We start from the raw sequence: 26,217 nt of genomic DNA on the forward strand, positions 1-26,217 counted from the left end.
GCACTCCAGGTTTCTGCAATGAGCAACTGGTTATTGTCTACAGCAATTTACTTGTTGTTTGTTGCTATATGGCCTTAAAACAAAAGTCTTTTACAAGAATTTTGTTAACAATTCAATAACCACAAATCTGGTCTCGTATGAAATATGGAAAATGACTCATTGGAACTGACTGAATTTTTCTTAAAGGGCTTTTGGATATTTCAAATTTGCAGTGGCTACAAACAATGAGTAAATTCCGCACAATATCTTCACCAAAATAACAGAATTTGAAAAAAGACAAAGTGCTTAGAAAGAATGCTTATAAATGTATGAATGCAATGATGCTGTAACCTAGAAGAGACAAAGGAAGAGTTGTATCTGCTCAAACGCTGGCTATGCAAGCAAGTCCTGAACCTTAACAAGAGAATTACAACATTTGAAATGATCACTTGGGACGTCTGAATGATTTCAGAGTCATTCCTAGCATCTCCATGTCATTCTGTAACATCTCACAGGAATGATTATTGTTCCTAGTGTGGAATCGTAGGGATGTTTCTGTTTTAGGGACCTCCGAGGGTTCTCTTTACATTTGCACATGTGCCACTGTGGTTGTGGGCATCAGATGACCAGGACCCACCTGAGCATCCAAGGGGAGGAAAAGGACCCTGACTGCAGCAATGGCGCATGTGCATTTTGATTTAAAGAGTAACAGGACTATATGTATATATAAATATGTATGTAACCCAAAGCAGAACAAGAACTGCTCGCTGCACTGCAAGTGTACAGAAAGACTGGAGCTTTAAAAAGATTTCAGAATAAAGGTTACTGCTGAACACACACACACTGCGAGGAGTGGAGTTTTTGTGTCATAGTGTGTTTTTTGTTGTTGTTTTCTTTTTCATTCTATAGGTCATTTTTTCCTCTTAGTAGCTGTTTTTCTGTCAGACTGTTACGCACTTAGTTGCTTAATAAGGTAGTACTGGAAAAAAAAATGCCAACGAAATGGCATAAATTGAAAAAACATTTAAGGTCATAGCCACAGACATTTGTGTGAGTTGACCTTTTGTCTTTGTCTGCTTCATGACGATGATTTTAGGCCTGGGAACATAACACTTAAAATGAGTTTAAAACAGAACAAACGTTTCAGTTTTATGTCCAACTAACTCCTTTTTAGTGTACATGTTTGCACGGAGCTGCACGCAAAAAGAAAATAACTCATTCAAGTTATTTTCTTTTTGTGTGCAGCTCTGTGCAAACCTGTCTGCAAGCATATGAATGTGAGGCATCCCAAAACTGCTCCAATTAGAAATACAATCACATTCTGAATGTGTCTTATAGCTTTAATGAAACCAGTAATAATGAAACATCAATGAGACCGTGACAGCCACACAGTGAAGCTATTGCTTCTCTCTCTCTTTTCACAACAGTAAGCAGGTGAAGGGCAGTGTGAGAAAGAGAGGGAGGGAAATGACAGGAAGAGACAGCAGGTGAGGAAACGATGACATGAAATGATCAGAACAGAACACAGACTGGCAGAAGACACAGAAATAGAGACGGAAAGCATTTGATGACATTTTGGATTCGACTAATTGTGAGGTACCGACTATTTTCACTTATATCGCAGCTATTGTTATGCTATTTTTTCACTTGCTTGTTTTTTTTTTTAAGTGCAGGTCTTTCTTTTAAGATGTTGACTACAATTTAAAATGACTTAAAGTTACAGTAGGAGCCAGTCGCATGCTTATTTGTTATTTTTATCAGATCCACAAATCTACTTCCCCCTTTATCTTGGCAAACTCAGCTGTTGCATAATACAATATATTATTTTATTAGTCATGAACATGTGAACATTGAAGTGAAACTTTAATCACACTCCTAAATCACACTTGTTTTATTCTAAAGTTTAATTGAGTTTGTTCATATGGTCTCCAGTGAGTGACAGAGGGTGTGTGATATGTTGTAGATCACTGATATAGTTGTATCGTTTACAGATGTTTGTGACAGTCTTATCTGTAGCCATGGTGATGCTGACAGGTCACCTGATGTATGGGCTGCCTATGGTAAATTATGTTATATGTACTATTTATATTGTTGCTAAAACACTAGAGACTTGTAGTATGCTGCATGCTCTGTGTTCACATTAATTAACTAATCTGAATTGTGATCTGAACTAGTGCAGAACCGTACTTCGGTGTGCATTTTAAAAACCATTATACATTTTCTTGTTTTGAGCAGGACGGAAAAATTAGAAATCTGAGGGCCCTTTCAGAAGAGCTGTGTGATCCAGGTGAGAAAGCATTTCGGCCCGATATTTCTCTCAGTCTCTTGTATCCGGTATCACTTTCTCTGAATTACCTTTCTATCACAACACTTCCCAGTATTACATATGTGGTCTGAGCAAGAAATCAGGACATAAATGGTTGTTTATTAGTTTTTTCATCACCGTTCTTTCTTCTTTCTCTCTTTCTTTCTCTCTCGTGATGGGAAATGGTACGTTCTGACATAGAAGCATAAACCACTTCCTTCATTAGAATGCCACTGCCACTGTTTGAGCTACTTTGTAACGTCCTGTTTTTGAGCTATTTCTCATCTCTCCCCTTAAGAGACCTCATTCAGCAAGTCTGAGTCTGTGCAGAAAAGTGTGTGTGCATATATGTGAGTGTGTCTGTGTGCGAGCACCCACATCCGCCTTTAAAAATTCAACATGTGCCCTTTGAGCTGAATGTCTGTGCACAGTCAAACACAAATGTAGTTATTACACTTTTAAATGGGCTACGATAGCCATTTTAGTATCTATGCAGTGAATTAAGTTAAATACTAAAGGGACATGATGGGAGAGATTTCAGTGTTTTTACATTCTCTCACAAAACCTTTGCACCCTGATAAACTTTTGCGTTCACTTGCAAAACCTTTGTTATGGAAATTATTTGAGGTGGGAGGGAAAGCTATTTCAGTGCTTTTGCGAATGAAAGAACGGAAAGAATCTCATAGGAGTGCGATAGTTTTGCTAGAGAATGCACCATTGATTCAAAATGTTCAGTAACAGTTAGTGAAATTAATTATTTTTTTGGATTAAAAAAGTCAATTTGAATGGTTTGACAAATTCATTTTGTATCATGGTCTGAAAGTGATTTCATTTTCATGAAAATTGGAGTAACGGTCTAGGATGAATAGTTTTTTTTGGAAATTCTAAATGGAATGGCATTTTGTTAACGATGGAAAAACGTGTGCAAGTTTGGACAGTTGGTGGTGCTAGAAGGACTGAGTTAAAGACTCCAAATTTGCTATGATTAATGTTCATACACTTTTCTATCAATGTGCCAAATTTCATAACTTTCATGTAAATGGTTCTATGGGCTGCCAAAGACTCAAGAGCAGAACTACCATGCAGTTCACAGTACAGCAACTTCATGATACCCAAAACACTCATGTAGTATGAAAGAAACAGCGATCTGATGAATTGAATCTTCTGACACGGCATCATAAATTTGCACTCACACAAGTGAGAGATGTAACAGCTAAAGACATCCATCTGACGCCTGCATACCTATATTAGACCAACAAGTGTGGCCTCTGTCTATTTTAGACTGATAAACTCAACTGACTCTAAAATGTGGTGGTGTGAACTATAGTCCAATTATAGGCTTAAAGCCACTAACATCTTTCGTTTGAATTCATTTGACCTTAATATCCTTGTCTTTTTTTTGTCCTCTGCATTTCCACTTCCTCTTTTTCCACTCCATCTTCCTTACTGTTCATCATCTCTTAGGATATTTCAAGGATGGTGATGACTGTGTTCAATGCAAGTCCGGTTTCTACACCAGTGAGAAAAACAGAGAGCAAAGTTGCCATCGCTGCTTCCAGAACTGCATTCCAGGTATGAAGCTTGTTACACTTAATTAATCCATGATAGTATAAGATGAAGTGAAAATAGAAACAGGAAGTATGGTAAAACATGCTTCATTTTGAAAACAAATGTGTCTATGTGTGTGTGTGCGCGCACTAGATTTCAACATGGAGGTGAAGAAGAATTGCACAAGCACATCAAATGTGGAGTGTCGCTGTCGAGAGGGTTATGTTTGTTCCGATCCACACACACACCTATGTGGCAGCTGCATTCCTGTCTCCACCACGATCCCATCCTCCACCTCTGCTGATGTCCCATCATCCACTACATCGACAGAGATAGCTAAGAATAAAAAGGGTAAGCAAGCACTGTTGTTTTCTTCTGCATGATGTGTGTACACTTGTATTCTAAGGGTAGCATGCTTGAAGCAAGTTTGGATTATGGACTGGGCCAATGTTTTAACAGGGGCTTCCAAAGCATCAGGCCCCATGGCCAGGGCCGGATTTACGCATAGGCATTCTAGGCATGTGCCTATGCTCATACATCCAAGAGGGTCCAATTACAATAAGGAGAAATAATTAACCAAGCAAATAAATATAACACACAATAGGATAAAAACAACAACTATTTCTATGTTATCCTGAAGATACGTCCTTGATGATAATTGTTTCTCCCGCTATTTCGCATACAAAGAGACTTTTTAGACTTTTAGAGTAGATTTGCAACTGTCAAGCATACCATTTCTCAGTATTGAGGTGGTAGTGTTTTTTAAGATGTTAAACTTGCATATACGCCATTCTTCTGCCAAACACTGTTGAGTTGAACAGTTGGACACTGCTGTAATGTTGCTGTTAAGATTTGAAAAGTTACAAAGTCAACTCCTATTTAACAGAAAACACTTTCATGAACTGCAACAAACGGCTTGCTTTAGTAGCACATTGTTGCAGTTATTGTAAGGGGCGTGACATTTCCGGAACATGCTCTAAGCAGTTCGCCAGTCCTAACTCTCTGGGCCAGCTGACCAATCAGAGCACATTTCATATTTTGAAAGGAGGTGTTTCATCGAAACAGGAACTAAACAGTGCGTTCGAGACAGATTTGGAAGAGAGATGCTGCAATAATGTCAAATATGTGAAAAATAATCTGTTTTTGGAACGATCAAGCACGAAAACCTTTTCTAGTAAACCCTCCAAAACCAAATCAATGCTTTATAAAAAAGGGCATAATAGGACCCCTTTAAAGTATAGTAAGTGGCCTGCCACTAGGGGGAGCAGGAGGTGGGGTATAATCCTTGAATCCTGATTTTTGTCAACTTGTAACCCAATAGGATTTCCTATTGGTTTTTGGATTTTTGTAGAAAATAAACTCTGTGACTAAGCAATAAATAAATAATTACTAAGTCAAATAAATAAATAAATATGTCCTCAGGAACCCTAAAGCAATAAAATCACACACACACACACACACACACACACACATATATATATATATATATATATAATATCTTTAAAAAAAAGTATTGCATTGCTAATATATCATTATATATATAATATATCATTATACAAACATTATTTCAGGAATCAACAACACATTCAAAATTATTTCCAGGTTTCAGGGGTCATTCGTGCAGCACTTTAGAAAGTCAAAACAAGTCATTTCATGATATTCATTAGATATTTAATTGCAGACATTCATTTTTGCCTGTTTTAGTTCTTAGATTACTCTTGCTATTACCTCATATAACCTTTTTGGGGAACTGTTTCTAGAGGAGATCTTTCCCTTATAGGATCTTTTCCATTTAACCTGTTCAACTATTCATCTTAACATAAATGATAACTTACATCCTTGTATTTATTTTACAGGTGAAAGTAGGGCTGTGGTGTGGATTTTATGTGGATTAAGTTCTCTAATGTTATCCATTATCATCCTTATGCTGTTCCTCCGGCTCTGCAGGAAGAAAGAGAAGGAATGTTTTAAACAATGTGAGTAACAAAGTGAACAAACGATTAATCGCATCCAAAATAAAATATTTATTTACATATGTGTGTGTGTGCTGTGTATATTTATTATGTATATATAAATACACAAACATACAAGCATATATTTTGAAAATATTTACATTTATGTACATGTATATATTTATATATATTTTATATCAAATATAAATATATAAACATAAAATTTTTCTTAAATATATACATGCATGTGTGTATTTATATATACATAATAAATATGCACAGTACACACACATATTATGACAAAACTTTTATTTTGGTTGTGATTAATCGCGATTAATCGTTTGACAGGACAATTTTTTTTTCAGATGTTTTGTGAGTTAATCTTACCTTTCACTGTCTCTTTCTGTCATTAGTTGTCAGGCAGTGCTCGTTGGGAAATATAGAGGTAAGTAATGAGCCACTGCACATTTTGGTAGTACAAGTTATGAATTATCTGACCCACAGTCCTTCAATTTCATCAGGTGGACGGTGAGACTACACCTCCTACTAGTCATGAGCAGCCGCATGCCCAGGAGATGCTGTCACATGGCAGCACACCCACCAATCACAACACAGACTCCACGTTTCCTCAGCCAATCAGTTCAGAGGAGGCTGTGCCTCCAGCTGGCAATTTAGGTACTATAAAGGGTTGCTGTTTGCCATTTTCTTCTTTTATTAAAAGGATTGTGAAATATTTGATTTGACTGTGAAATCATGTCAAGTGGCCAAACCAATATACATAAACATGCAGTAAAAAAAACAAAACAGAAAATTATATCATAAAGAGGACCACAGCAGACCCTCATGACTGTGTGGCAAGGTCAATAAGCTGCTTAAAATATCACATAAATTGATTGTATATATATTCGTCTAGGCTATGTATAAAAATAAATGTATAACAGACTTTTCACTTGAAGGTTATGCAGTTACACCACATGACATTTGTATGAATTATTCATGATATAATAATAAATTAAATAGTAAATAAGAATTAAAATAACCAGACATATAACAATAGAAATACTCATTTAAAAACATATTATAATGCGTGTGTATGTGTGTGTGTGCATGTTTATGTGGTTTATGAGGACACACATTTGTATAATGACATGGGTATGACAGAGGTATTACAATATGAAGGTGGTTTATGAGGACACTGCCTATGTCCCCGTAATTCAAAAGACTTAAAAAAACATACTAAATGGTGTTTTTTTGAAAATCTAAAAATGCACAAAGTCTCCTGTGAGGGCTAAGTTTAGGTGTAGGGTTGGTGTAGGGCAATAGTACACACAGTTTGTTCAGTATAAAAACCATTACGCCTATGGAGAGTCCCCATAAACCACAAAAACCAACGTGTGTGTGTGTGTGTGTGTATTTTACCCCATGGAAGCCTGTTTCCACAACTGAATAAAAAATAAAACAAGGTAAATGTGACTTTTTATCTCAAAATTCTGACATTTTTTCTCAATTGCGAGTTTACATCAATTGCGAGATATACACTTGCAAGAAAAAAAGTGAGACAAAAAGTCATAATCACAAGATTTAAACTTGCAAGATTTCAGAATTGTGAGAAAAATGTCTGAATTGTGGGATATAAACGTACAATTACGAGGAAAAGGTGTGAATTGCGAAATATAAACTCGCAATTGCAAGAAAAAAGTCTGAATTGCAAGTTTATATCAAACAATTCTGACTTTATAACTTGCACGCTATTGCGATAAAAAAGTCTGAATTCTTGCAATTATTATGAAAAATTATTAGAATTATAAGATAAAAAGTCACATTTACCTTGTTTTATTTTTTATTCAGTGGCAGAAACAGGCTTCTATACGTAGCTACCCTATAAAAAAGCAATGGGAAAAAACAAACAAACGTGCAAATAGTATGAAAATTCAACATTCTCTCTTTCTCGTAGGCCCTCTTCACATCTACGGTCCCCAGACAGTTTTTGTTAGTTTGCTCAATCAATTTGGATGGGATGGCGGTGAGAAAAAAGCACAAGAACTCCAAAAAGAATCGGTAAAAAACGTCAACGTGCCCAACCCTCAGTCTCCCCCCGTCCATCTGTCTGAGGAGGAAAGAAGCGGAGAGAACGATTTCATCTTCTTCCCATCTCAGGAGCAAGGGAAAGAGTGCCACATATCTAAAGAAGAGGTGCTGTGAGGGGAGGGATAACGGAATATTTGTGTCCGTCTTCTTCCGTAATGCTCGACTGCTGTGTGGTTTGTTTTAACTGATGCTTCGTGAGTGCCCAGTATTAAAACTCTAACCCTGGCAGGGGATTTCATCTGGAGAGTAACAGGCTGCGTTTGGGGAAGGCCTGGGGGTGTCACTAACAGTGTGGACGACATAATTGTTGCGTATGAGCTTGAGTTCATGCCAGCTTTGCAATATCACCCATAAAGTACATTTATGCGTAACCACTGATTCTAAACCATCAGAACGGCAGTGGGATGCTTTTGTTGGCTGTAGGAAGGAAGAGTCGATACCAAAGGCTTTCACGTCTTACGATGGCTGAATGACTCTCAGGAAGTGTTTGAAAGCAAAGAGCAGCTCTGAAACACTCCGAAGACCAAAGATTCACATGTGTTGCGATATTTATTTCATGTAAATTTATTGGTCATAGTAACTGCAATGTGTCCCATAATTTCCTTTAAATCTATTGACTTCTGGGGCATTTTGAGTCTTGATATTATTGAATATAAAACATTTACATTTATTTATACTCGTTAATAATTCTATTACAAATGTTAAAAACACAAAAACAGTTTTTTGTTCTCACGCAGTTTATCAGTGTTCAATCATGTTAAGTCCCTGGTTAATGTTGTCAGTGTTCTTCCTCTTTTCTTTGGTTTTTATGCGACAGACATGATGGATTGTGCCATCAAAAAGCCCTGACATTTTGATGGTGGTCAGGAAATGTCAGCATTGTTTCTTCATTTAGAAGTCAATAAGCACAGCACAGGAACACGCAGTATTATGTTTTATATTCGCTGTAATACACATTTTTAAACTTGATATTAATTGCAAAGTGCAATAAAATCAATAAAGGTTTATTTTTTGGTATGTTTCTCAGAGTACTTCATTAATTTCACTGCAAGATAGCAAATACAACTATGTTTTCTGTTATATACAACTGGGTAGGAAATGACATGCTATATTCCCATCAAAAACTCATTTTTAAAATATTTTAAACAATATTTTGTTCATTCTATTTTATAGATGCATCTTCTATAACCTCATATTATTTTGAGATATTAAAATAAATGAAAAACTTCATAAAAATAACTTCATAACTTCAAACTTACACTTTACCTTATATTTATATACACTTAAAAAAGTCCATGGGCAACTTGTGCAAAAACTACCCAATTATAAATACAAACAAGCATGCAGAGAATAAAACCTTCATTTGTTGAAAAAGATCAGCTCTATGTTGTATGTTGAGTGTGTCCTTATGTGCAGTGGCAACACAAATCTCTTATCTCCGCATTTCTCAGGAAGGACAGTCATTCTCACAGAACCTTCAGATGGGCCACCTGAGTGCAGATTTTCTCTTGCGTAAATGGCAGCAGCAGGTTTGAATCAGAGTAAATATTCAATCGACAAACGCATCAGCGGTCTTCTTCCTGCTCTTTTCTCAGACATCCTCCAGTTTTTCAGTCTTTCCGCACATCTCCTGCACTGGCATTGGTACCTCCTCTTCCTCTGTGCACTGACTGGATCCAAAGTTGCTCTTGATGGAGCGGCAGAGATCTGACAACCCAGTACAATACACATCATTAAAGTTGTGAAACACTCAAAACAGATAGTCAGTCCATCTTAGATTTATATTATATTATATTATATTATAGTATATTATAGTATATTATATTACTAGATATAAAAGCTGGAAAATGGGTATTAATTATATAATACATATAATATTTATTTTATTTTATTTTATTAGATATAAAAACTGGGAAATAAACAAAATATATGGTCAGTCCATTTTAGATATTATTCTATTATATTCTATTATATTATATTAAGAATATATTAGATTAGATTAGATAGGATTAGATTAGATTATTAGATATAAAAACTGGGAAATAAACAAAAAAATATGGTCAGTCCATCTTAGATATTATTATATTAGATTAGATTAGATTAGATTAGATTAAGAATATATTATATTAGATTATATTATTAAATATAAAAGATGGGAAATATGCAAAATAGAAGGTCAGTCCATATTATATTATATTATATTATATTATATTATATTATATTATATTATATTATATTATATTATATTATATTATATTATATTATATTATATTACCAGATATAAAAGTTGGGAAAATGGGTATTAATAATATAATACATATAATATAATATAATATAATATTATATTATATTATATTATATTATATTATATTATATTATATTATATTATATTATATTATATTATATTATATTATATTATATTATATTACCAGATATAAAAGTTGGGAAAATGGGTATTAATAATATAATACATATAATATTTATTATATATTATATTATATTATATTATATTATATTATATTAGATTAGATTAGATTAGATTAGATTAGATTAGATTAGATTATTAGTAGGGCTGTAAACGTTAACGCGTTAACGCATGTGATTAATCTAAAAATTTTAACAGGTTAATATTTTTTAACGCAAATTATTAGTTTGATAAGGTTTGACCCCAACTTTTTGCCATCATCGCAGCGCGGAAGGAAATTATTGCCTGTGTCCCAATGTGCACACTATCCATCCTAAATTCTATGTGATATTAGTAATTTTCAATACTATTTAGGGCAGATAGGGTGTATATTATGCACATTGGGATGCAGGGATTGTGTGATTATGAGGTGCCGGGCTCGACAAAAGTGAAGCGAATGCAGAGAGAGAGAACGAGTGTGTCCGAGAGAGAGAGAGAGAGAGAGAGACAGTGCACGAGAGATATGTATACTCATATCTGATAAGGGTACAGCGAACCAGTGTTGCCAGGGTCGCGGTTTTCCAGCACAATTGGGTGCTTTTATAATGTACCGCGGCCGCACAAAGTGTATATACACATGTGATTGCAAAAGGATGTTATTACAAACACTCCATGGTGGTTTAAAGTGAGTTCTGAATAAAAGTGTACTATTAATCTCATAAACTGTCTTATGTAGCATGACGCTAATGTTAGCTCTAATGCACCTGCAGAACAGGTCCAATTCTTCTCCATAATGCATTTTGTCATAATACTTCATGTAAGGTCGCAAGAAAATGTTTTGTTGTATTTATTTAGAAATACTTTTGATAATAGTTGGGTAAATGTGTACTGGGATTGAAGCAATGTGGCTTGGTAAACGTTTTATTGCCAGTATAAAGGCTGATAATGGCTGAATTTAAATAAAAGAATAATATGGATTATGTCTCATAACTGGCGGAGATGTGAAAGGTTCTGTTTCCTTAAACCAGTTTGTCATGCATTTCTTTATTTCAACACATTTACAGGTAAATCCTAGTATTTTAAATTTGCGATTAATCGTGATTAATCACGATCCAGCACTGTGATTAACGCAATTACATTTTTAAATTAGATTAGATTAGATTATTTTATATACAAGCTAAGAAACACTCAAAACAGATGGTCAGTCCATCTTAGATATTATTATATTATATTATATTATATTATTTTATATACAAGCTAAGAAACACTCAAAACAGATGGTCAATTGATCATAAATATTAATATTATATTATATTATTCATGCAATAGAGAATAGAGCGAATAAAGAGCTGGTTTTCTTTGTGAATTAAAGCGTTGATGTGTTGTTTATAGTAGCACTGACCGGATGATGTTGACATGATCCATCCACATTGTCGTGTATGTCTGCTGATGAGAAGGAAACAGGTGAGCAGAACGCACACACACACACACACGCAACACAGACTCACCAAGATCCACATTATATCTGGAAGAGGTTGATAGAAAGGGAGAAAATGGATGGAGAAATGGAGAGAGAAAGAGTAAACAGGTCAATAGAGAATACACCTGATATACTCTGTGTGTGATAGTCTGTTTGCCTTAAACAGCAACTAATTTAACAGACTGACAACAACGGGTCAGGACACTCACCATGGGTGGGCGGTATTGTTTTAGTAGATGTCGGAGTAGAAACTGTAGTTGTCTGAATTTTCTCACACTCATTGCATTTACTGTCTGTGCATCTGTAGCCCTCAACACATGTACACACTGCATCACTTGTCGCTGTACAGATCTTCTCATACTTCATATCTGCAACATTAAAAGAGTGAAAGGGCTTATGGAGAACTGTAAGTGTATATCAGTTTCTTCAACTGTGAGAACTCACACTTATCAAACAATAGTTCATTTAATTTCATTTTTCCCCAGAACTTATCATTTCTAACATTATTACCACAATTAAATGAATGCTGATTTGAGATGAGGCGGATATAACATTGATTGATTGATTGATTGACAGATTAAACTGTCATTTGAAATTTTGTAACAATTGTCAGAATTACTGTTTGATTGTAAATGACCCACAATAGAAAAATATTTATTATTCACATTTACCTTGACTTTTCTTTGTTTTAATCACATTTCATCTCAGAGATGCTTTATTCAACCATTTGGGGTCAGTAATGAATACTTTTATTGAGCAAGGTCACATTATATTGATCAAAAGAGACCGCCAAAGTATTTATTGTTACAATAAAAGACTTTGATTTTGCTGTTCTTTAGAATTTTGTATTCAACAAAGAATCCTGAAAAAAAGGATAACGGCTTCCAGCACAACCGTTTTTCAACACTGACTTTCATGTGCACCAAAGATTATTTTTAAGCACCAAAACAGAATATTAGAATGATTTCTGAAGGATCCAGTGACACTGAAGTGTTCAAATGTGACCATCTTACAAGAAAAAGAACGAAACCCTCTAAGACATAAAAGTGCCTGAATTCATATATGAGCACAGTCATTTCAACAAGACACAAGTGTCAAAATAAAACAGCAAGCTCAAACACAGTTTTTTTTTCTGCTGACTCACAAATAAACTCGCACAGCATCTCAGCATATTCACTTTTCGTTTCTGCTCATCTCTTTTTATCACAAGACTCCTTAGCCTGGTCATTTGACCATAGGCATCTACAATCATAGAGCATGTTTGGCAATTTGCAAACATTCTGCAAAATTGACAAGGATTTTTTTCTACGTCTATCTTTGGTGAATTAAAATGTATGCTGGGCTTTTAAATTCTTGTTTGTTCAGTTACTTCAAACGTTAGTTTTATCTCGTATTGCTCGCTATATCACCTTTTCTTCCCAAACAACAATTTTTCAAGTATTTTGTTTGTTTAATCGTCAAATTCAGTTTTTAGCAGGATACAGTATCTGCTTATCAAAACATCTCAGTAGGCAGTTATTTCCATTACCACTAAGGTGCGCTTGTTTTTTTCCAGCGCTACACGTGTATTTTCAAGATTTTCTGTCGTATATCATGTTTGTTACCAGACGGCTTTCAGACCCCCACCTACATTACCTCCATACTAAAAACCCACCAAGATCTGAAGGGGAAGCCCCCGCTTTGTTTTACTGTCATGTTTGGTGTTTCTAGTTCATGACTTTTCATACTGATTCATCTGAAGATTCAGAACATATCATTCTAAGAACATACAACCTGTTTTGTGATCATAAAGAAATCGAGTGGACATACGCTCTTTGGTGCACGTCGTGCAATGTTTGCACCATTTGTAATTGTTGTTATAGCTGTCCATGAAGAAGCCGTTTGTGCATGGGACACACTTAGTTTTCAGACTTCCTTTGCATTGCTCTGACACATACTCTCCTGTATAAACAAACACAAAGGCACGGAAACATGCATGTAATGAGATGCACTGAGACATTAGTGTGGCAGTCATGCTGACTCTACTGCTGTTCAGACAAAATTATAACATTTATGAACACAGATTTCAACACTGACTGGTTTGAGAGTTTACCAGGGTGAGTTCAGAGAACAAGTCATCCTCATACGAGAAACTTGATGTGTCATTCTAAGACCTTAGGTAAATGTCATTAAACCAGACTATAGCTGAACCCTGAAATATTCTTACATAATGCAACCGGCACATCCTGGCCTTTTCAGGATCTAATATGCCTCAAAAAGCCGAACATAATTTCAATTGTCTTGATTCGGTCTGCATAAACAGTCTACAATCAATTCTATAATAATAACATTGCCTCAAACTAATGCCTAATCTAAACTCAGCTTCTTTTGTTTCAGTACACTTTACGTTAATTATCTAATCTTAACTGAAGAACAGCTTAGCTCTTTCTCATCTTAAATTCAACTCTGACTCAACTCTGCTCACAGTGATGAGGTAGCTGATTTCATTTACCTGGTTTACATTTTTCGCAGCATGTTTTTTCATTTAAGTACTGTGTTTTGTCATCGCACGATATTGATTGGACGAGAGGAAGGACATGTGATGAAAGCAGGAGAACACTGAGTAGGGCCAGCATCTTACTGGAAGAGAAAAAAAAAGAAGCGTGTGAAGGTTCAGAATGACACATGAGACCTGGAATGACTTTAAATGTGTTCGCAGAGAATGTAAAGAGTCATACAAATCATGAATATATTACTAGGCTGTAACTGGCCGTACTTTGTGTTAAACGTTTAATGTGATAATTACTGATAAATAACTTTTTGGTTATATTAGGTTCCCTTCTTTTATATTGATCTTTTGTCACAAATTATGATCAATTACATCTGCAATATATAAAAGCAATATATATATATATATATACATACACACATAGTATTTAGCAGAAATTTTATCTTTTCATATTTGTATTTATGATTTTTGTTTCACTTTTGATAAGTTATAGATTAAAAATCACTTACTTTTATTACAAAACAAACACAATTTACAATAACTTCATTTTGCCATTATGAGAAATTATAAGTTATATATTTAAAATTACATTTATTCCAAAACACATATACATTTGTTGAAACAAACAATGAGTCAATAATGTTATTTTGCCATTGCTCATCTCTATACTCTATAAGTGGCAATGATTATACAACAAACTTTTGAACATAGTTTCAAAAAACAACCGACAGATCCAGCCCCTCACTTACTAAATTCAGCTTGACCTAGTTAGGTTTTTGTAGTTGTCATTCATTTGAACTTTTAATTAACATTGATAAAAGCATTTGCTTTCTTACAATAAGAGCACTATAGATTTGCTGCAACATCACATGGTACAGCTCAACAAGTTAGCCATTTTTTTACCATCCCTGTTAAATCACACATCCTTTAAATACGCTCTAAGATAGTGAAGTCTTCGAAGATAGTGACTGAAGTCTTACCTTGAAAGTGTGTACCAGACAGGAGACAGTGAGTAAAAGACGAGAGCTGTGAGTTAGTCGGGCCCCTCTGAAACTTTGAAGATGAGGGGACAACTCTTCAGCATTAAATCTTTATCATAAATGTCAGATGAGTCATATTTAAACTAAGGTCAACTAACGTTATGAATGACTCTACCTTAGGACCCTCAATAGCAGCAGCAGGTTTTCTGTTGATATTTCTCCTGCGCCTCTTTTTCTTCTACCCCAAACGTTCAACGAAACGTTTTCTATCTTGTTATAACTTTTAACTAGTTCCAAAACAAACTCTCTCTTTCTCTCCATCTCTCTTTGAAACGAATACATGCGCACACAAACACTCTAGATGAAAAGGGTCTTGTGTCTCATTCTGAGTAAAAAAGAAAAGAAGCTCTAACAGTCACTCATTCTGAGATGTGAAATTAGTAGTGAGGCCAGTGGTTGAATAACGTCCAATCACACAGAATCCATGAAGCTCATCATTTAGATTAAAAAGTATGCTTAGCATAAAGCACATTATGTCTGAGAGCTCCCATAACGGTTTCTATTTTGGCTTTATTTTCCAAAACATGAATTCACTTAATCTAATCTTAATCTGCTAACTCCTTCCCCCTAACTATTACTCACACTTATGAGCTGTCAGTTTATTGGTTTTATTCAGTGGAACTGATACCACTATGAAAGAAGAGTCATGTCCTTCTTGTAGTTTGTAGATCAGACATGCCACCGCAGCACACGTGCACACACACAAGCGAAATAGTGTTTACAGTAAAAGGAGGGCTCACCACAACATCGCTACAACTGCAAAGATATAAGAAATGTTACATCAGCACCTGCAGATAACATCGCCTGCTAACAGGCAGGCAGCTTTACTGTTAAAACAGTTTTCCCCTTATAAGTGAGACCCCTCCTCTAAGCAGTCACATGAGGTCAACTTGAATTTCTATTCCGTCACATACCTGTTACTGGTGTGGTGTGTTTTTGTATTTAAGCATGTTTCCTCTCAATATTTTCACACTTTCCTTTATAGGTGACAGCTGAAATTGTGAACTAACCGGTGTTCTTTTGAAGGTTGCAGATGAAAATCCTGACTGATAATGAAATGTTTTCTTTTAACATTTATACTGTCATTTTTGTCAACTTTAGTCATCTCTTGCAGAGAAACTGTATTCCGCCATATGTTCAGTAGCCAGATTCATAAGACAGGAGTTATAAAAATTTCTTAAGATAAATTTGGTGTAAGTGTAGTTCTTGAAAATGTTCTCATATTGAAGTATTTTCAAAGGCTTGAAAATGACAAGACTGAGTGGCATATTGAAATGTGCTGTGTGTTTGAAATAGTTAGAGTCTGTCTAAAGTAATATATTTAAAATAAGCCGTCATTTATTCCATACTAAGTATAGTTCAAATCTATTAACATATTTACTGACATATCGCTTGAGACGTGCTGATATAAAAATATAATTAAACTTTATTTGGAGTTCTACTTGTGCACAATGCACATTTCTTAATATTATAAGTAAAATGTGTTTTAATATCACTATTGATGAGGATTGTATGATCTTTGAATTTTATCAGGCTTTAATGCAAGATATTTAAAGTATACCTGAAGTAGTTCCACTTTAGCAAAGTCAAATATGCTTCAGTATATCTTTAGTTGGACTTCAGCACTACTTCTGCACAATTAAACTGCATTAAGTACAAAGTAATTAGTTGTTCCAATAGCAGGGTTTAAGTATACCAGTTTAGTATGCTAAAAGTACAATTGCAGGGTATTTTTATTAAGTGCATAAATATGTAAATGTATTTGTGGTATATGAAATAAATGTATTTAAAATACACATTTATTTTTCATTAGGGGAGCCTGTTGCATTGAAGAGAGTTACTGAATTTCGAATTTAGCAAAAAACTCACACATATCCATGGCTTATCATTGTTTACGCTCTTGATCATTCGTGTCACTTTAGAGTTTCATGCACAACCCTAGTAGCTATCGTTGCAATATTTAATAACAACAATTATTCTGAAACCAATAAATTCACTTAAAATCTTACCTTTTAGAATTTAAGAGAAGAACAGGCCAATTAGGGTAATGATGATGGAAGAAACCGTCTTAGGTTACGTATGTAACCCCAGTTCCTCGAGGGAACGAGACGCTGCGTCTGGAGACGCTTTGGGGACGCCTTCACACTTTCATGTGAGCGAGAACAACATCTCGATGTTGAGCCGCCATCCGCTCTGACTGAGCGAGAATCAAACAATCGTCGATGTAATTGAGTATGCGGATGCCCTGTAGCCACAGCGGAGCTAACGCAGCATCCACACACTTCGTGAAAGTGCGGGGTGAGAGTGCTAGGCCGAAGGGAAGAACCCGATACTGGTAAGCTTTGCCCCCGAAAGCAAACCTCAGGAACTTCATGTGAGTGGGAAGGATGGAGACATGGAAATATGCATCTTTTAGATCGATCGCGACAAACCAGTCCTCGGACCTGATTTGAGACACGACCTGCTTGAGTGTAAGCATCTTGAACTTCAGTCTACTGACTGAGCGGTTCAACTGACGCAGATCTAAAATGGGACGCAACCCTCCATCCTTCTTTGGAACTATGAAGTACCGGCTGTAGAACCCGGAATCTCTTTCGTGAGGAGGAACCACCTCGATGTCTCCTTCCTTAAGAGAGCAGGGCTCACAAAATCGCTAGCCCGACGTCCCGGGGCTATTGTGTTTTCCAGTCGGGCTACCAAAATGTATCACTGCCCTGCCCGACAGGCTACCTTAAATACAGGGCTCCCATGCAGTGTTCCCTCTAAGCTGAGCGCGCGCAACCGCGCGTAAGAAATAATTGTGCCTCGCGCACACAAAAATGAGTTGGGAAGCCATTTGATTGAATGCCGCCAGTAAAAGGGAAATAATAACAATGCTCGGGCAAACTGCTATAGAGCTGATGTCACGACAGAGTTCGAACCGGTTTCATAGAAAGAGAACAATATGCACCAAATGAGTCGCTGTAGAAACTGAATACTTCAATGGTTGAAGTGCGCTCAACACGAGAGACAACGCAAACGCAATGACATGTGAAATAAAACGTCCTCATGTATTAAAGAAGAGCGGCTTGATTAAGTGCTGGAAATAGCGGAGGATGGGCAAAGAACGGTAACAAAACTCTGAAACATGTACAGTCACACACAAGAGTATTGTACAAACTGTACTTCATAACGATGTTTAGACAGCTATAGAAGAATTCATATTTTCACGTTTTTTTTTTTATATTTAACTTACAGATCTCAGCTTAAGTTTTGCTTCAGTTTGTATTCTATTCTATTCTATTCTATCAGTTTAAATAGTTTGTTATGATAATATATTATGCTAGGGCTATATTATAAACCTGATAAATAATTGACCTTGTTGTTGAGTCTTTGACTTTGAGTCTCTTGCTCATCAAGGCTGTATTCATTTCAAAAATACAGAAAAAACATTGATATAGTTTGATAACTGTTGTGCTGCTTCATATTTTTTTGGAACCTGTGTTACTTTTTTCTTTGATTAATAAAAAGTTTAAAAGAACAGCATTTATTCAAAATAGAAATATTTTCTAACAATAGAAGTCTTTACCATCAATTTTATCCATTTAACACATCCTTGCTGAATAAAGTTTAACTTTCTTTAAACTTTTTTAAAGTATCTAAAAGAAAAACATTTCTGACCCCAAACTTTTGAATAGTTTATATTGTAACACAAAATCTCTATTTTGACTAAACACTGTTCTTTTTAACTTTTTGTATTTTAAAAATATCACAGGTCCCAAAAAATACAGTATATATATATAAAAAAAGCAGTACAACTGTTTCCAACATTGATTAAAAATCTTCTAAAGGATCATGTGACTCTGAAAATACTGCTTTGCTTCACAGGAATTAATTACATTTTAAAGTATATTAAAATAGAAAACATTTATTTTAAATTGCAATAATATTTCACAATATTATTTTGTGAAATAATATTCAGTATTTTTTTATCAAATAGATACAGCCTTGATGAGCATAAGAAACTTCTTTAAAAAACTTTATTGATCCAAACTTTTGAACTGCAGTGTATTGTACAGTAAAAATGTTTTCTCAGGTAACCTAAAATGTACATCATTTACTTACATCAAGGGTCAAATCAAATATAAATAGCACATTAAAGTTAAAAGTTACACACTTTTTTTGTGTGCATGCTGTACAGGTCTGGTATAAAGAATGCTTTTGCTCAGGTGCCCGAAATGTCCGCCCAATAGAGAAAAGTTTTGCTCAGCAAGAAAACAAATTAGAGGGAACACTGCTCCCACGGGTCCTTAAATTTGATAGAACTAAACTGAAGAGTTTTTAAGGCCTTAGACAGTTTTAAATACGTTAAATGGTATAAGAAATATTTTTTCAAATTGCCTTAAATTAAGAATTCTGCAGATACCTTGTAAATAGTAAAATAAAACTCTTTCCTTGATATTCGTTGATATTTGTGTATTGAAAATGTTTTTGATTGACATTTATGGTCTTTATTTTATTTGGGCTAGTTAAATTAATTTTCGGGCGACCAAAATCTGAAGAGTACCTGCCCGAAGGGTTACCAGGGATTTAGAAATTTTGCGAGTCCTGGAGAGTATCTACCTCTTGTTCCATTACCAGAGCCTGCTCGGGGTCCACCAGAGTGGAATTCACCCCGTTGAATTGAGGTGGACGAGAACCGAACTGGATTCTGTAGCCTCTCTCTACAGTGCGCAGGACCCACTGAGACACATTTGGCAGTAGTTCCCACACTGCAAAATAGTCTACTAAGGGAACCAGTCTCTCGAGACTGGCTTCTGGTGTAATCAGAGCGGTGCCCTGGAATGGCACACCGGCATGGAACGGCCGAACTAGCTGCTCCAGAGACCCCCGAAGGGGTGGCGAGCATCCCAGTTCTGCTACGTTTCCGGGCAGAAGAAACTGGGATATATGCTCGCTGGAGATCGCTGTGCCCTGGAACACCGAACGTGGCAGGGTTGGCAGACCGATCTGAGGAGAGACGGGCACAGAATACAGCTGTGTAAGCCGCTCTTCCCCAGCGGGACCTGCCCTCATGAGTCCTGGGCCATGGGCACCAGGACTGCCTCAGCCAATGTCTCCTATCGAATCAACTGTCGTCAGACCCGTCATCTTCTAGGAATACTAGACTGGTAGAACCAGAGCCTGCAACGCAGGACCCAATGAGACATGCTTGGTAGGGGCTCCCACACCGCCAGGTGCCCACTAAGGGACCCAGTCTCCGGAGACTGGCCTCTGGTGTAATCAGAGTGACTAGTTTGGTATCCTGGAATGGCACACCGGCAGGAGAAAGCCGAACTAGCTGCTCTAGAGACTCTCAGAAACCGACTCTAGAGCATCTCAGCTCCGCTACGTTTCCGGGCGGAAAAAACTGAGATGTGTGCTCGCTGGAGATCGCTGCGCCCTGGAACACCGTACGTGGCAGGGTTGGCAGACCGATCTCCTGAGGGCACTGAGGAGAGACGGGCACCGAGTACCGCGATGTACACCGTTCTTCCCCAGAGGGGCTGGCCCTCAGAAGTCCTGGGCCATAGGTGGCAGGATCTTTTAGCCGAAGACTATCCAGCAAGAATGACGGTCCGCAGATCCGCCTTCTGCTAGAAAGCTATGGCCCGGGAGCGCCACTCTGACTCCAGCAATCTGGGGAGTACGAGAAGTGACGCCCCCTAAATGAGGAGCTGGAACATTGGTTGGGGCTGCTACAGCATTCATAATGGCATTCATACAGGATTCATAATATGAACGAGAATGACGTAATGCATGCGTCGCCTCGGCAACACACGCTGCAGTTCACAATAAGCCCTCTCTGTCTGGGGGGAAGAAACCGCGGTGCGGGCTTCCGAACCCAGAGAGTGGGCACTGGATCTGATGGAAAGGAAGAAGAAGATCGCCCGTCTTCATTCCCTCCACCTGATCCATCTGCGATCCCCACGAGCGCAGCCGCCAACCCCGCCCTTTTCGGTGAAAGCGGGGCCGGTACCACGAGCAACGCTGGTGAATGCTCCCTCCTCAAAGAGAGCCCTCTGAGAGCAAGCATACGCAGTGACAAACGCTCACAAAGCGGGCAGTCAGCTCCCTCAAGAGCTGATTCTGCGTGCTCTGCTCTCAAGCAGACCACACACGGCCTGTAATGCGATCTGCTCTTGCCCAAGTGCTAGTTCCCTGCACTTAAAGACATTGTGGAGCTTATTTCAAGTGACTGTAAAACAAACAACACTAAATAAGACTTACCTCATAGATCGACAGACACACACAGAGTAGCGGTTGCTGAATGACAAAAAGCTGACGCCGGTTTCACCGCACGTGCTTTTATACCAGCTGGTCATTACGTCACCTCGCCCGTGGCGTCTCGCCCATCCTTTGGACAGGTTTCACTTGTATTCAGAGATGGTTACGCTGAAGGCGTCCCCAAAGCGTCTCCAGACGCAGCTCGAGTTCCTGAAGAGGAACTGATTCTTCAGCATAAGCCACGAGTCATAGGGAAGTTACAAAAATGATAATGCGGTGGAGAGAAGGTGCAGCCATGGAGGGAGGGAGTTAATGGAGGGAGGTACTAGGATGGAATGAGGAGTAGAAAACCAAAGTGGAGCAGGAGGGTCACAAACTCTTGGATAAGGAGATGAAACACGATCATGATGGATCTGGCAGAATAGTAAATTGTGGTGAAGCCGGTTACGCCAAAGGTCCTTGGGAGAACAAATTGAGCAGAAGGATGAGGAAGACTCAGATGAGCTTAAAGTATAGACCTGTGCTTCTCAATTCCAGTCCTCGCGTACCACCGCTCTGCACATTTTGTATTTATCTCTTATCACTTCAGACGTTTGCTCTACTTGACCTGCGAAGTGGACATCACAGGATATTCCACCATGATTCCAGTTCAAAAGGAATGTATAGCTATGTTCCATTCAACCCATTTTAAGGCTCTTATGGACTGACTTATTTCAAGATAAACAAATTGGGAGTCATCTGAACAGTTGCAGCAGTTACCTGCAGTGTTTGATTCACTACAATTATTCAGTTCATGGCAACACAAACACCATTCATCCTTTTCCTCCCTCTCTCAAGCTTTTAGCAAGGCATTCTTGGAAGTTTAATGGAATACAACCAGTTTTAGTATTTTTTTAACTACCATTAGATAGAAAAATGAAAAATAGCTAAATATAAAAATATGTGCTTAGTGTACAATGTGAATTAAATATCAGACCTTTAAGAAGATCTTTAACACCAATAATATGTTATTTGTTTTTGTTTTTAATTAATTTTGGCACCATGCTAAAGAACAATCTGTGGGCATTTGTACAATCTCCATGGTTACATTGCAGGTCACAGAGGAAATGGAGACAGGATGTGGTTTCAGAGGTGAGGAAGTTATTTATTTGCCTCAGTGCGCAGTTAAGTACGTACATTCTGTCTGCAATAAAAAAAAAAAAAAAAAAGCTTTTAACTTCTTCCTTAACTCAGTGAAGAATTGAAGTTCTTTATTAGGTCATATTACCTGGAGACAAAACATGCTATTTCAAAACAAAGATAATTTCCTTAGTTGTTATGCAATGCAAAAGCACACACATACTTTTTCATACATACATTTATTTTTATGTTAAGTCTGATATATGGCCTTACTGATAGTTCACTCATAAATGATAATTCTGTTGCTCACCCTCAGATGAACGCATTTGACTTCCTTTCTTATATGGAACATAAAAGAAGAAATTCTGAAGAACTACTCCTCCGATCCATGCATTGCTAATGAATGGTGAATGAAGATATCAAGCTTCAAATGGGGCAAAAATTCACCATAACATGACAATGTTACGCGCTGTGCTGAACAAGGAGCACAACGAGGAGCAGGAACAATTAAACAGTCTTTTTAATATACAATCCAGGAAGAAATACAAGGAGTCTCAGCGAAGCAACAGCACTAACACGGAAACGTGAAATAATAACCAACAAACTAAAACTCAAATGCAGGAACTTATAAAGGGTAGCTAATGAGGACCGACAGGTGAACACAATGACTAATTAGACAACACGGGGAAAACTAGGTCAGAAGGGAAGACACAGACATGTTACAGTTCGCCCCCTCCCGGAAAGGCGCGTCCTCGCGCCGTAATCCAGCTGAGGAGGGAGGGTGGGGGCTCTGGAGGAGGGAGTGGAGCAGGAGAACAGACAAACACCACACAGAACATAATAAAAGTCCATGGGGGAGTGGAGGGTGGGAGGAGCCAAGGGGAAGCCAGGAGCAGGAGGAGCCAGATGAAGACCCAGGCCACAGTCACGATGGTGGCCCACGGAGGAGCCGACGGAGGGAGGAGCCATAGTGGAGGAGTGACCGCCAACTCCATGGGGCCGACCAACAGTGGCGGAGCAGGTGGTGGTGGAGCCCGAGGTGGCGACAGAGAGCCGAAGAGCCAGGGTGAGGCCGAGGATCCGGAGGGCCAAGGCGGAGCCGGGGGCTTCGGCGACCGAGGTGAAGGCGGAGTTCCGGAAGGCCGCGGTGGAGCAGGAGCGACAGAGGACTGAGGTGGAGCTGGAGGGAAGGAGGAGCCAAACGGAGCCAGAGGGACGAAGGGACGAGGCGTAGCCAGAGGACTGTAGTCCCGAGGTGGAGGTACTGACCAAGGCAGAGCCGGAGGGACGAGGGAGCTGGTGGACTGATGGGCTCCGGTGGAGACGAGGCAGCTGGAAGCCCAGGTGGAGCCGCTGGGTCGCAGGACCGAGGCGGAGTCTGAGTCTCGGAGGCTGAGGGCGGAGACGAGGGATCCTCCAGACTCAACGCCAAAAGAGCTGGAGATCGTCAGACCAGCGGCGAGCCCACGCCACAGATGGTGAGCTGAGGGTGAGCAGAGGGGCTGACGAACTCCGGCGATGAAGGTGTTGGGATGGGGACCAGATCAATGAGAGGAGGTGGGAGAAGGAGGTTGGGTTGGATAAATTCCCAGGAATATAACTCAGGAGATGGCTTAAGGATGAGTGTGTCAGGGTGAAAGTCAATGAGATCTCCCAGGTCCAGTTCATGCTCACCCCCAGCGGTGGCACTGTGGGCGGGGCGTTCCATCGCCCCCACGATCTCCACAGCTGAATCCACCGTCGGTTGAACTGCCGGCTCTCGCACCTGGTCAGACACTTGGGGCTTGGGCTCCGGGACGATCGGCAGCTCCTGATGGCGATGGCTCAACGACTCTGGCTCTTAGGCTCTGGCTCTCTGTCTGCGGTGGGCTCGGGCAGCTCCGCAGTGCGGGGTGGTAAAGGACTGGGCACTGGGTCCCAAATGGGGCTGGTGTCATTATCTGCGATGTCCACGGTGAGTTTCGATTTGCAAGACACCAGCACTCACTCGATGAATGCGGCGAGGCTCTCTCGAGGACCGTCCCCGGACAACTGCGCTCGTGTGGAGGTGTTCAGTCCAGTTTGATAAAACGAGCAGAGGCAGCTGTCCGGGTAGCTCGTATAATTCGCCAGGAAAACGAAATCCTCGGTGTGGTCCTCGAGAGAGCGGTCCCCCTGCTCCAGCAGGAGGACGAGGACGGCAGGATCAAGTATAACGAAAAAAAATAAAAACTGGCAAAAAACGGGAAACAAAACGGGGAAAAACACGCCGCTAAACTTCTGTTTTGGTCGGTTATTCTGTTACGCGCTGTGCTGAACAAGGAGCACGACGAGGAGCAGGAACAATTAAACAGTCTTTTTAATATACAATCCAGGAAGAAATACAAGGAGTCTCAGCGAAGCAACAGCACAAACACGAAAACATGAAATAATAACCGACAAACTAAAACTCAAATGCAGGAACTTATAAAGGGTAGATAATGAGGATCGACAGGTGAACACAATGACTAATTAGACAACACGGGGAAAACTAGGTCACAAGAGAAGACACAGACATGTTACAGACAAACCCACATGACTGATTTTCTGAAGTCATGCGATTGCTTTGTGTGACAAACAGACTGAAATTTTTATCTGCAGACTTGCTCAACTGAGGTCAGCACATCCAGGCTGCAAATTAGGGGCAAAAGTCATGTAAGTAGAGATGTCTGATTTGTGAAGAAAGATTTGAGTCGGATCTTTTCAAAGAATCGGTTGATCCTATTCATAAAACCGCTCTGAATGATTCAATCTGATCGTGTTCTAAGTTCAAATCATTCAGCTGAAAGTTGCAACCATTAACCAGAATATTAAAAATGTCTTCTTTTTTTTTTCACAAATTAAGAAAGTCATGACATGAGGGTGATTAGGCTAAATTGATTTTCATTTTGGGCTTAATTGTGGCATTTTTAAGTCTAGTTTGACATTCTGATATATAAACCCTAGTACAAAAAATAAATAAAATTAATTAATATAAATACATTTATTATTTATAACTAAGTATAGTTCAAATCTATTAACATATTAACTGACATATCACTCGAGACTTACTGATATAAAAACATTTACCGGTCTTTAAATGCAAGAAATTTTAAGTGCACCTAAAGTTTACTTGCAATAGTTCCACTTTATCACAATAAAATATACTTCAGTCTTTAGTTGGACTTCAACACTACTTCTGCACAATTAAAGTGCAAAATTTGTTGTATACCAGTTTAGTAGACCTATAGTGCAGGGTATTTTTATTAAGTACATAATATGTAAATGTATTTGTAGTATACTTATTTCAAATACATTTTAGTATATTAATTTTTCACTAGGGAAGGCTATGTGCATGCATATACTGTATGGTAAGTCTCCAACGCCCAACAAAAGGCATTCAACAACACAGACAGTAATGTAATAGGCTACCTTTAGTGCATTGTCCAAGGACGTTTTGCGTCCCACTATTACTGTGTAAATACTGTGATTTTCTCGAAGTTGTTACAGAAGCTTTAGAGTGCTTTCGGTTTCATCCAGCCTCTCGAATTCCTTCAAGAGAATTGGCACG

The 26,217-nt window shown here is 38.2% G+C and overlaps 2 protein-coding genes across 6 annotated transcripts; one reads left to right on the plus strand and one right to left on the minus strand.

Annotated features, from left to right (window-relative positions):
• The first annotated feature begins 1,393 nt into the window (after positions 1 to 1,393).
• LOC306886982 (uncharacterized protein) lies at positions 1,394 to 8,893 on the plus strand. Its single transcript, XM_079444415.1, has 9 exons — positions 1,394 to 1,575; positions 1,971 to 2,039; positions 2,215 to 2,266; positions 3,749 to 3,856; positions 3,986 to 4,183; positions 5,689 to 5,808; positions 6,198 to 6,229; positions 6,306 to 6,459; positions 7,739 to 8,893. Exons 2-9 carry the CDS (start codon positions 1,971 to 1,973, stop codon positions 7,984 to 7,986), a joined length of 981 nt encoding a protein of 326 aa, XP_079300541.1. The 5' UTR covers positions 1,394 to 1,575; the 3' UTR covers positions 7,987 to 8,893.
• Positions 8,862 to 26,198, minus strand: LOC306886983 (CD27 antigen-like). Of its 5 annotated transcripts, none has more exons than XM_079444419.1 (6): positions 26,079 to 26,198; positions 14,248 to 14,375; positions 13,566 to 13,697; positions 11,966 to 12,124; positions 11,679 to 11,801; positions 8,862 to 9,579 (listed from the first exon to the last, which is right to left on the minus strand). In XM_079444419.1, exons 2-6 carry the CDS (start codon positions 14,369 to 14,371, stop codon positions 9,464 to 9,466), a joined length of 654 nt encoding a protein of 217 aa, XP_079300545.1. In that variant the 5' UTR covers positions 14,372 to 14,375; positions 26,079 to 26,198; the 3' UTR covers positions 8,862 to 9,463. The 5 variants fall into 5 exon arrangements, with proteins under 5 accessions (XP_079300545.1, XP_079300542.1, XP_079300543.1 ...); XM_079444416.1 differs by lacking the exon at positions 26,079 to 26,198 and adding an exon at positions 21,534 to 21,700; XM_079444417.1 differs by lacking the exon at positions 26,079 to 26,198 and adding an exon at positions 21,534 to 21,637 and having other exon boundaries at positions 11,679 to 11,719.
• Between the last annotated feature and the right edge of the window lie 19 nt (positions 26,199 to 26,217).

The sequence above is a fragment of the Barbus barbus genome, assembly GCF_936440315.1.
Source record: "Barbus barbus genome assembly, chromosome: 21".
Taxonomy (NCBI): domain Eukaryota; kingdom Metazoa; phylum Chordata; class Actinopteri; order Cypriniformes; family Cyprinidae; genus Barbus; species Barbus barbus.